Source organism: Lissotriton helveticus, chromosome 2_1 (genome assembly GCF_964261635.1).
Source record: "Lissotriton helveticus chromosome 2_1, aLisHel1.1, whole genome shotgun sequence".
Lineage (NCBI taxonomy): Eukaryota > Metazoa > Chordata > Amphibia > Caudata > Salamandridae > Lissotriton > Lissotriton helveticus.
Window position 1 is genome coordinate 988,633,248 of NC_136059.1, and position 13,148 is coordinate 988,646,395.

General features: G+C 41.3%; 1 protein-coding gene across 1 annotated transcript in view; it reads right to left on the reverse strand.

The window, feature by feature from the left end:
• Window positions 1-13,148, reverse strand: part of PTAR1 (protein prenyltransferase alpha subunit repeat containing 1) — a 203,472-nt gene that overhangs the window by 118,169 nt on the left and 72,155 nt on the right. Inside the window, exon 3 of the mRNA XM_078675749.1 lies at window positions 1,589-1,655. Within this exon, the coding sequence (XP_078531875.1) occupies window positions 1,589-1,655 (67 nt within the window). The remainder of the gene's footprint in view (window positions 1-1,588; window positions 1,656-13,148) is intronic.

Here is a 13,148-nt window from a genome sequence, read left to right on the forward strand (position 1 = left end):
AAGTGTGCCAAACTGACTGGATGTGTGTGCATGCACTGGCATCCTGTCCGCTAGTTTGAGTGTGTGAAAGGCCCACACTGATTATACTCTCCACTTGCTGTCGAACCAAAAAACAAACACACAAATACACACACAAAAACACACACACAAAAATACACACACAAAAACACACACACAAACACACAAAAAACACACACAAACACACAAAAACACACACACAAAAACACACACACAAACAAAATCTCTCTCTCTCTCTCCCCCCTTCCCCCTCGCCCCCCCAAAAGACTAAAGCAAGAGCAAACAGACAAGATAACACACATAAATTAAACACTCCACACTCGGAAGAAGCTAGAGTTTTGGCAGTCGATTGTAAACTCCTGTACATTTTGGCAACCTACTGACCATTTCAGCAAACTCTGGTATAATGCAATCTGACCATCAGCAACAGTTACTAGAAAGAAGCTTAAGTTTGATCTCCAATATTCGGAGTAAAATCTAGGAAACGCTGCTAGCTGCTTCTTGCAGAGGACACAATGGGCTGGTAAAAGAAAGGTGTGTAAGAGGTCTGGGTGGGACGATGCAGATCTGCTGTTTGAATGATGCATGAATTCTGAGCAGCTCGAGGATCCCAGTTTGTGCAGCAAGACATTAGGGGAGATGATGGACAAATCCGCTAGACATCTGTGCTGACAGCACCACCAAATGGACAGCCAAAAAGCATCTACAGATTGGAGCCCTAGGCTTCCGAAAAAAGAAAGACAAAAAACAATTATGAACTTACATTAGGACTACCATAATAGAGTCCTCATCTCGGAGTTAATAGACAGAAATTAATCCAAGTATTTCATGGCAGCTGCATACTTTTATTCTATTGTAGAGAACAGGCAAAGTGACGAAGACACAATCATCTAAAGCGCCCTAAATGTTCAAATCGAATCTGGAAGGCAATCAGGAGAGACCCCTCAGGTAGTGAGTGGGTCAAATAAGAACTATGGCAGTCCGACTTATGTAATGGTGCGGATGCTGTAATCGATCTACCAGTTAATTTTATGTCGAAAAGTATGGTTGCTGAAAAATGGTTTAGGAATTAAAATGAAGAACAGAGTAATCGTGATGATGATGATCAGTCTGCCAACATAGCATCTAGCAAACAATCTTATAATTTGAGTTTCGATGAAGTAGTGGTGGCCCGAAGCAAGGATGTTTAAGCTTATTAACCCATTCTGTGATAGCTTGAGAGCCTGTTCATAAAAGTACAGAGGAGAGGTTTTATTACCTTTCAATTCTCATGTTATGATCAGTCACACAGTGAAGAGTACACCAAATGCAGCCCACCAGTGGAAAAACCCACACCAGCCTTCCCTTCAATCGAGTTTGGTTGACTGCTGTATGAAAATAGTATCATTATTACCTAGCTGTTGAACTTAACCAGCATTAGTATGGATGCCTGCATTACATTTATTAAACACAAACTTAGCTGGAAAGCAAAGGAGCACTTCAAAATGGCTACAAATGAGTTTACAAGAAACAAACGTTGCTCCATAAACCATCATCCAATGTCTCAATTGTTGAAAATAATGTGACATACCTTGCATTCCATGCCGTAGTGAAATCCGGGTTCAGTAATAGCAGCGTGCAGGTTATATCAATCAACTCTAGAAGACAGGCAAATGCTCTGCATTAATGTTATACACGATAATTCAGTATATCAGGCTGCACCTCCGACAGGAGGAGCAGCTTTATGAGAACTATTTTAATTTGCCGATTTTCTCAACCTGGCTTTGATTAACGTCTTACAACAACGAGAAGGCTACAGTATTATTTATAATTGGAGTCTCCTTTTTCACTTACGCCAACCACTTGCTTGTCAACACAACTGACCACTATTTTTCTAGCCACAACTTATTTCATAATGTTTTTGCTATACTAGCCTACACTGTACTCATAAGTGTAGGGAACTGGGATTTTGTTGCAGTAGTCCCACCACTTTTTGTCTAGTATTGATTCAACTTTGATTGAAAAGCACTGGGTTCCTGGTAAACAGGTCCCCAGTGCCAGTGTTCGTTCCCCAAAACAAGATAACTGGTCATTTGATCCCCAAGTGGCCAGGCCTTTAGCAGCTCTAAGTCCCTAGTAAGTATGGCTCCTAGGGCATAGTTACTAAAGAAGGTCCCTAAGAGTAGCAGCATATATTGTGCCACTCTAAGGAACCTTGCACCAAACTCATACAGACAGCCACTGCAGGTTGCGTGACGAGGTGCTCTAAAAAAGTGAAAACACAATATGTCCCACACCGGTGTGCCATGTCCCTCAACACCACACGTAATATTTGAGTCTCCCCTACAGCAGTCCTAAGGCAGGGTGCATTATATTACATGTGTGGACATACCTGTGTAGTGTAGTTCCTATTATCCCAATAGGCTCTGCGCATTGGAATAATACCTCCAATAGTATAGACCTAGACCAGACGTTAACTAGGTCTTCTACTGTCGATATTAGACTTAAAGTTTTGGGTTTGCCAGCTAGCTCAGAGTTCACTAGAAACTTTCTCGAATAGGCAAGGAGGAGTTGAACCTCCCTGGATAGACAAGAAGGGATTTAGTTTCTGACAACCATAGAACATGACAACTTTGCTCTCCCCTAATCAAGAGTGTATCTCTAGAGTCGTGTGAAAACAAAAGACAACTTATTTTACTCAGTCAGTACGTGCATTCTTAGTTTCACCAGATTGTAGAGAAAAGGAAGAGACGGGCGTGTTCAATAAAAGATGTTATTTATTGATCAGTCTCTTTTCTCGTACAAGAGAAATGGATCGATATTATCGCAATACTTATGGTTAAGTAAAAGGCATACAATAAAAGCAGAATTATAAAATAATACTGTAAAAACATTGATATGGTTTCTAAGCCATACGTTATTTAAAATGGACAGAATATATACGTACACATATACATTTGACTAATAGTACTCAACTGGTGCTTCTAACTACGCCTACCCCAGTGTACCTGACCTAAGCCTAATACGTGGGCGGGGATAGAAAGTAGCAGTTTAAGTTAAGTTTGTTTTGCCAAGCGACTGACTCAAGAATTCTCTGTAAGGGGTTATTCAGCTCTGTACCTGAGATCTAGGATGGTTGAGGGATAGTATCTCTCGTCTGAGGTCTCGATATTCCAAGCTGCCTGCGAGGGCTGCTCGGAAGCGCCGGAGCTGGATTTCTCGGCAGGAGAAAGCAGCGTCTCGTTCTCAGCGTGTCAGGAAGGCGGGGCAGCGCCGGTGGCTTCGCTCTCTGCTGGGCTTCGGCAAGTCTCGCTGCTCCGATCTCGTCACCACCGCGTGTGTTTGCTTAAGGCAATATCGGTAATATTTATACCTGTAAGGTGCCGAGATTGACGTAAGGATGGACATAGATACGTCAATAAGGATGTCATACGAGCTGGTCGTTAGCACATTCTTTTACTGAAGTTCTCGGTGAAATCAAAACAATGGCCGCAGGGTTTTTCCCAGGTTGTCATAGGTTTGATTTGTTTTGAGAACTCCGTATGCCTTATCAGGGGCTGGAGGAATATTGCTTTTGCCTAATTAGATGGCAAGCGTTATGACCTAATCAGATAACGCGCTCCTGTGCCGTGGTCTGGCGTAATCAGATAACGGTTTCTGCATCATGGGATGGCTGCTAGTTAACTTGTTAACCAGAATAGGGTCAGGAATAGGGGGATCGATACAGAACCTATAGGAATACATCACACCCACTCCACGCTAACTATGGCCATATTTACGAATCTAGGCATAGTAAAACATACTGTAGAGTATCGTGTATACCTTACCACCCCAAAATACACATAATGCATTTTGAAATTATGTAATATACGGGAAAAAAATAGTCACATGTACTATATGCACTCAAGCAGTAGAATAATGCTAAATTAATCACGCATATGGATACATTATTAGTAATTGAATATGAGAATTACACATGAAATGGCTCTTAATACAGAAGAAAAGTTCGAGACCACTTCATCACAGTTCAAGAAGAAAAAAATGTTATGAACATACCAGCGGGCAGCTAATGTCTATGAAGTTTCTAAAAACAGAAATTAGTTCTCTAAGAATAGTTCCTACTTTAAGCAGAAGAAAAGTGTCCCGTAAAATGTAAAAAAATATTTTGGGGCTGCTAAAAAATTGCTGTCCGTGGACTGGAGGAAAAGTTGATCTTGCTACTTTATTATTAAAGTTGAAGGCCAAATTCAAGGTGTCGGGAACGCCGTGTGCTAGCTTGTTCAAGAGTCATTATTTCTGCTCTGGTGAGAACATCATATCATTGAGACTGCTGAAAAAGCGGTCAACAGCTTCCTGTGAGAGTTCCACTAACTCGGAAAAGGATGTAACCATGCATTCATGTGCATGATTGTCTCCATTGACGTTTTGATTAGTATTGCTGACAGAAGGTTGTACCTGATCGATGCTGCTTTCATCTTGATCTTCACTACCCCTTAATCGTAGTGGTGAAGTTTCCACGAATGCCGTCATCAGGATTGGCAGCCGTTGAGGGCAGCACAATGCATGAGCCTTTACCGGACCCAACAATGTTTCTGCATCCATTGGCGCATCCGATTGTAGCGTCAGACAGGTGTCCAACACGCATTCTTCTCCGCACAGCATGCACCTTAATACAGGTAAAACACATCTTTGCCATATCGGCCGAAATGAAAGAAACCAAGTCATGTTCAGGTCTCTAAGCCGGGTTAGTCCCAGGATTTTTGATATCCGGTCCCGGTATCCAATGGCTCGGATTGTTTCTTCCCTTGTCGCGGGTGTTTTGTCTGTGACATGGTTTGCCATAACGAAATATAAGGACTAAGAATAGGATTCCTGCAATTAGTCCCAAAATGAGGGGAACTCCTCCAAAAATCGAATGGACGAAGTCTGGAAAAATACCCAGTATGGCTTTGAATGGTGTTAATACCATCGAAAATACTGTCTTAAATACATTTGAGACTCCACTGGTATCAGAAATATTTAAGATTTCATTCATTCTGCGAAATGTATGGGGGAATTAGTTGATAGCAATGAGTGAATCTCTGCAGTCGTCCTTGCGACTAGGAGATCATACGTTTCTTTTGATGACGTGAGCCTGGTCGGCGTCTGAAGAAGCACTGTTTTCATTCTGCTTAAAGTATCAACTCGAATAGAAGTAATTTTCAAGTTAGGCCATGCCCTTGCCTCCCTGTCTGGAAAGGAGCTGGGGAACAATTAGCGTCCACAGCACATGACCTTCGCAGTCGTACTAACGAGATAAGGAACCCCGGGCAGTAGACTACAACATCTGTGATCCACAATTAGAATGTAACTCCCGTTATAGAGTCTTTTAAAGAATGGTTCTATCTGTGTTGCAGGTGTGCCTAGCTGGTGACATGAAAGGTTATTTGAGTTCCCTTCACAGGCTCCATGCAAACTAATTCCATTACACAGAAGTGTACCGCTTAGTGACCTCGCACAATTATTGCCACTAAGAAACACTTTCTGTCCTTTATTACTGACACATGCATGTGAATAGGGCAAGTTCCATGTTGTCTTAATGTACCCTTTTCCCAATTTTTCGTACATGCCAGCCTGTATATATTTTTGGCAGTATTGAAACCTGAAAGTAGATATCGGAATATTAACTATCCCATGTATTATCCATTCAATGACAGGTCGTTCTGACATTGTCAATGGTAATCTCTCGAGTTTCTCAATGCTCAGGATTGTATAATCAGCACCCTTTTGTGCCATACTGATTTGTTTATCAGTAAGGTTAAAGATATTGAATAGTGACATTGTGTTGATTAAACGCCAAGGCACATAGCCTGAACGCAGATTTTGTAACGTCCAGCCAAGCTGTACAATAGAACGCAATTGAGACTGACCGTGTTGTAACAACAGTAAGTCTTACGATATTATGTCGATTGCTGATTACACAATGCTGTCCAATGAAAAGATTCTGGAGGACAGAGTCATTAACCCATTGTCCACTACAGAAAGCGATTTTTCCAAATTAATACGGTCAATTTCCCGTATACTTTCTGCTGTCTCAATTTGAGTTATCTTCCAGGCCTCGTTGTAAGCTGCATATATAGAGGCTGCTATGAAGCGTTTTTGACGCTGTTTGCGCGGTCCCATAATGAAATTACGCAAGTCAGCACCATCAGTAAGTAAAGTTAGGTGTTGCTTAATCTCTGTCAGTGTGGAAGTTTGTAGCCATTGAAGGCAGAGTTTGCCCACACTGTAGGTGGTGATTATCCCTGGGTGTTGTCTTTGGGAATATCTAGGGTCTGGCCTGGTCAATGTGAACCCCTGTGTTTTGTTCAGGAATCTGTCTTGACAGTTATTAGTATCTGTGGGCCAGATCAACCATTGTTTCCAATCAGGATTTGTTCTGTTTTGGTTTAATACAAAGTTTACGTCTATCTCTTCATCTGCAGAGTTATTGCTGTTGATTGTTGGTTTTGGAATAGACGGTTTATTTAAGTCTTTGATTTTGGCTAATCCAAGACAGGTAGTTTGTTGAATAGTTTCATTCAAGAATATAATTTGTTCTGGGATCATGCAGGCTCTAAACAATGATTCTATACCTTGTACTTGCCATTCTTTTGTACCCCAAACACTTTTTACTTCAACATTTTTGTCCCAATAATCAAAACCAAATGTATTCATTTGTTCAAAAAATGAGTCCGAATATATCAATTTCGTGTTTGTAAGCATGGTTTTTGTTCCTGTCCTATTTGACAATTTGAAATAAAATGTTTCAGCATTACTTGTGTTGAACCCTGAAAAGTATGAATATTTGTCATAAAAGGTTCTTGAGCTTCCTTTTGGAGGGGTTGCACAATGTTCCCATTGATTATAATTTAAAACATTTCTAGGTTGTGCTGATTTATGTAAAAAATGGTTACCATAGTGGTTGTAGCAGTACATACTGTCATAATTAGATGAACCCTGCAAATAATCATGTTTGGTAAATTTAGCAGACATCACTAGGTCAGACATCATGTCATTAATACTTTCAAAGTCCCAATCATCAGCAAATGAGTTTGGTTTTACAAAGTCACTCAACGAGATCTTGATTTGGTGTGGATATTTGAGGATTTCAACCGGACCATAAATTTCATAGTCAGTATTGTCCCATGCTACCCCACCCGGTATAGGATTGGCTGTGAAGTTGACTGAAGAAAGTTCTCTTTTCTCGACGTGTGAAGACATGTGTGGCTTGAGGATCAAGTTGATTTTCTGGCTTGCTGTGTCCATTTTTGCATATTTTCCCTCAATGAAGCGTCCCAAACATAGTATCATGATGAGCCAAAGTATCAGGATAAATACACCAAAGAACACCCAAAATTCAATCCATGGAGAAATCAGATAGGTTTCTTTCAGCCGTTTCAAAAGTTCCTTAGCTTTATCTTTAAAAGTTTTTGTTGATGGCTGTGTCTTTGATTCACTTAGATCTTCAGAAGAATCATCAAAGTTGATGAAGTAGCCGGATGCCGTTCTGTCTATTGTTCCAATTGCTTCAGGATTACTGTTTCTTGCAGCTTCAGCATATTCATTTGTTACTTCATTGTAGGTTGGTGTGTCTCTACTAAATGTTTTTATTTGGGTTTTCAGAGGTGTGAGTTCCATTGCATTGTTGCATAGTCCTTGTTGTTGTTCTGTAGGCGTTTCGAATGTGATTAGCCTTTTAGTTAGCACCTCTGTACTTGTAGCAAACCTCGGTGTTCTACTACTTATCGGGAGTCCACTTGGCCTACTGTTTGTTATCGGCCACACGATTGTGGTTTTACCAGGTCGATGGATACAACTCGGTCCTCCTTTTTTCCAGCAAGTGGCGGTAGTACAACTGATCTCGTCCCGTTGATGGACAAGACAGGAACTGCTTTTCTGTAAGAAGGCCCAAATTCCTTCTTTACCGCGATCTTTTCTCTGACTAGATCCCCGATTTTTGGAATCCAGACAGGTCTTGCTGGGACAGGTGGTGGTTCTTCAGTGGTTGTTGGCTGCTGTTTCAACTTTATGTTGCTCAGGTCCTTTCTTGTTTCGTTTAAGTCCTGTAAAATAGCCAAACGATCTTTGATATCAAAGCTTTTTTCTTTCACCACTGAAGTCTGACTGTCAAGATCTAAGACTAGCATCCTAGTCCCAAACAGTAATTCGTACGGACTGAATCCCCTCAGAGAATTTCTTGGCAAGTTGTTTAGACTACGTTGGACACTTATTAGATGTTTGACCCACCCAGCTCCTGAACCTAATACCTTTGCTGTTATAGATTGCTTTATGTCACGGTTTTTTCTTTCAACAATTCCGTTTCCCTCGGGATGAAATGGACAAGAATACCGCAATGCAATGCCCATGCTGGCCATGGCCTCCTTATAAGCTCTAGAGCTAAAAGCAGGACCCTGGTCAGAATGCAGCATGCCAATTGCGTATGTGCCGATAAAGACTCGCAAATCTTTTATAACAGTTCTGGCGTCAGCCGATCGCTGGGGCCACATCCATATGAACCTCGTGCATGAATCCACTGCCACCAAGATATATTTATAGTTACCATCCCTTTGTAAGGGACCACAGTGGTCCAGGTAAACACAGGCTAATGGTTTATCCGAGATTAGAAGGGGCGTCTGTGCTGGTCGTCTCACTGTTGATACTTTCATTTTTTGACATATTTCACATTCTAGAACATAGTTCCTGGTTTGTCTTCTCATTTGTGGCCACCAGTATCTCTGTTTTAATAACGATACTGTGGCTGAGACGCCAGCATGTACAGAAGCAAGTCCTTCGTGTGCCGCTATGATGAGTCCTAACCTATGTTCCATGTTTGGAATTACTCTATCCCCCACTCCAGGGATTCGAGCAAATGGAACATTATTCGCATCAGTTATGTATGAGTACTTTACTGGAAAGCCTTTCGGGAGTGTTTCTATCACATCTTTTACTGTAGCGCTGACAGCTTGTAATATATCGCTGTCTATTTTTGTTTTTGACCGAGTGATGGCAGCTACGGAAGCCGTTTGCACAGCTGCCTTCGCGGCCTCATCAGCCAATGAATTCCCTGCAACGTGAACGCCATCACGTTGATGACTCAGTGTATGTATCACGTGAGTCTTTGGTAGTTCCTTTTGTAAAAGAACTACTTGTTCCCAAAGCATTTTATGCTTGATTGTGCCTCCTTTTGCATCCTTAAAACCATTCTGAAGCCAGATCTGTAAGTATTCATTGTAAGACTGAACGCAATAATACGAATCACACACTATGAGTGTGGGGAATTCTCGATCAGTATTTTCAAGCGCCATCTTGAATGCTAGTAGTTCTGCTCGCTGAGCTGTACAATCTCCTAGAGATTGTGTTTTAGTGACCGCTGGTTTGAATTTCCCACCTTTTACAATCGCACACGCAGCACTGTAAGCTTGTTTACCCCCTACTGCGGGTTGTGCTGATCCGTCTGTATATATTATACAGCCGTAATGTTCTAGAGGCAGAATTTCGGTCGGCGGCGGACATTCGAATTCGTATTGGAGAAACTCTTGTGTTTTTAAGTTAGGATCAAATTCGTATGCCACGTCTGTTGCAGCAAGAGAATTAGCCCATTGTATCCATCTCGGATGGAGCGCTTTAGCATTCGGTATGCTTGCTTTTGTTACAGCCTCTAGGGCTGGTATCGGTGTAACGATTATTATTCGTTTACCTTGTGAAAGGGCTCGTTCTTTTGCTATAGCTGTCTGTGTTGCAGTAAGATTTTTTTCCGTTGGGCTAAATTTCATTTCAGCTTTAGTGTACAAGTGTGATTTGAATGCAATTGGTACCTTTTCTCCCTCATTAGAGGTCAGGTATGTGAATCCGCATCTTCCTGGGATGACTCGAATCACAAGGTTGCGTGTGTTATCACGTGTTTCTAATTTTGTTTTAATTAACATATCTGTTTGTAAGGATCTCAGAATTTCTGTGTGTATTTGAGTCCAATTGGTTTTTTTAAAATCTGGTTTTATTAGATCATAAAGGGGTTTGACCCTTTCTGCGTAATTTGCAATGTATGTTCTTCCGAAATTTAGGAAGCCTAGAATTGACTGTAGGTTTTTTAGTGTTCTAGGTGCTTGGAGTACGGCACATTTCTCTAGGAAATTGTCAGCCAGGCTTTTGCCTTCACTTGATAATTCATATCCTAAGAACAGGACTGTTAGATGGGCAATTCTAGATTTTTTAAAGTTGAATTTGTAACCCTCTGCCGCGAACCCAAGTATTATGGTGTTCACTCTCTTCAAGTGAGTATCCAAGTCATCGTCTGTTAGGTATATGTCGTCGACATACGATAATGCTTCGTCATCATATGTTTGTAGTAACTCTGTTACTCTCGCTGAGAATAATCCTGGGCTGTTCTTGTACCCCTGGGGTAACCGACAGAATTCTTTTTGAGCGTCATTTATTGAGAACGCTGACAAGTATCTGCTCTCTGGTGCTATATTTTGACAAAAGAATCCATTAGAGATGTCTAATGTTGTTTTATATTTTTTGCGCACTATGTTATTCATTAGTGCAGCACTATGCGAGTTTTGTACTGCAAAAGTTTTGCAACATGAGTTAAGGTGTCTGTAATCCAAAACTAGACGATATGAATTGTCTGGTTTGGAGACAGGAAACAAAGGGTTGTTCATTTGTGAGGTGCAAGTTTCAATCACCCCCTGGTATTCTAGTTGATCTAGAATTTCTTTTACCTGTTTTTTAGCTTCTTGCTTGATTGGATACTGCCTTTGTGCAGTAGGTTGTGATTTCAACTGGATTTTGTGAGGAGGAGACTCCTCATCCCATCCTACATGATTTTTATATAAAGCAGGAGCTTGAGCTACTGCCCACTTTCTTGCAAGTGTATATTTTTTATGAATTGGAATAGGATTTGAGAAGGCAGGCATAATTATTTCTTCGCCATGTGGGCACTCCCTGACAAACTCTGGTGGCCAATCTTTTTCAGCTAGAAGGATGTCATAGCCCTTGGAGAGATTATCCCAAAAAAGGCCCCTTATTTTCCTAGTCTTATCCCCTTTATACGTAAAGTTATTTCATATATTTTGTGAGGTTTGCTAACTCTGGTGTCTGTAGTTTCCACCTGAATGTATTCATTCGTGTCCACCGTCTCCAGATGATTCATAAGGACTTTGCGTGCTATGCTCACTTCTGCTGCACTGTCTAGCATTGTCTGAGCCCACTCTCCGTTTTTCAGCTGTGTCCTCAGTATTCTCGGCATTGTTGAATACTTTAATACTGGCTACCTTCTTTTTTGGAAACTGTAATTTTTTATTTGGATGAGCAGGTTCCTTGTCTTTGGACTTGACGTGCCCTTCCCTGGGTTCCGATCGTCCTCTTCTTTCCGATTTCTGCGAGGAAGTCTGAAAAGATTGAGAGGGACGTGTATCAAAATCTTGATATCTATCCGGTTTCTTTATGTTATCCCTATTTCTAAGGTTGTATTTTTTCACAGAGGGCTCCCTTTGGGGAGACTTGGGTCCTTGGTCCGGAGATCTTTCTCTCCGCCGAGGAGACCTTCCTCTGGACTGGAATCTTTTTTCTTTTAGATTGGATTGTTTGTTTCCATCCCAGTTCTTCTTTTGACTGTTTAGATTATTTTTAATAAATATTTTTTCAGGACTTTCAATTAGTTGGGGCTTTACTGGTATTCCACCCAAACTATCTCTACCTAGTTCTTCATAGGATTTTTCTATAATTCTGGCAATTTCAGCTGGTTGGTCAGCTATATCTGTCTCTTTTAACCTCTGGCGGATCGCCACATTCGCTGCTTCTCCTTTTATGTTGGCTAGTAATATTGCCGAGACCTGCTTGAAGTCTTTTAGTAATTTCATACCGAGAGTTAAAGCGGGTTCTGGACCGTATTCGTCTTGAATTTGTTTTAGCACATCTGGTATTACCGACATGGATGGTACACCATGTGTTTTTGTGTAAATGGAAGCAAAGACTGTACCCCAAGTGTCACAGTCCTCCACGTGTGGTGCGATTCCCATTGGAAGACAGATAGTCAGAATCCTGTGTTTATCCACAGGGGTGGTGTCTGGAAACACCGCCTCTATTTGGGTGATTTTTTGTGCTAACCAGAATGGTATTTGTTCCCGTTTAGCTGGTACTTTACCTAGGCTGGACTGTATGTTCTGTGGTGTAATTTTATTTGTGTTCCCCTGATGTGGGGTCAGCTGTGGAATTTTAATTACTGGTTGGATGGTTGAAGTCCGCATTACATATTGGACTAGTTGTCTATATATTTTAATTAGTTGTTTTAGTTGTACTAAAACATCTGCTGCAGACATTCTTTCGATGTCTGGATGTGGTGTGTATCCGGCTAGGACCGGCCATGTTGCTCCTGGTCTACCTAGTGGACCGAGCCTGGTGATGTGATTATTATGTTTTAGGGCGCCATTAAACAAGAGCAGGTGCTCTTGGAATTTGAGTGGTACTTCCACTTCCTCGAAAGGAGTGTACTCATTAGGAGGTTCCTCTATTTTATAATAGTGGAACTCCTTTGTTACAGCATTTGCTGCTGGAAAGTTTATCCATGAATAGAATACCTCTGTCTGCCGATATTCGTGTGCCTCAATTACGAATATGACTGTACCACCTCTTGGTGTCAGTCCATTGTCTATAAGTTTTAACGTTATAGATCTTCTTATGTTGACCGGGATGAGTTTTATATCCGGGTCCGCTTCTTGCATAGTATTATCAGCTAATCTAGCTCTATCTCTTTCATCATCACTTTCTGGCATTTTACTGTCAGGAAGGTTATTCTGTTTGTTTGCAGATCAGGTTTCTTATGGAAACAAAGATTAGATGCACAATATTTTGGAACAGTGTATCCTTCAACGTTGATTGAACCAAGAACCAATCACTAGGAGTTCCCTCCTGCGAGGTTTGGCGGATTTTACCTCTCACCCACTCCAGACGTCTTTGGAGTATTATGGGAAAAAGGGGTCTGAGTGAAAGAGCACGACTGAGTTACTCGAAAGTCTTGCGTTAGTTTTATCGCCTATCCAAACACGTTGGGCGCCATGTAGTGTAGTTCCTATTATCCCAATAGGCTCTGCGCATTGGAATAATACCTCCAATAGTATAGACCTAGTCCA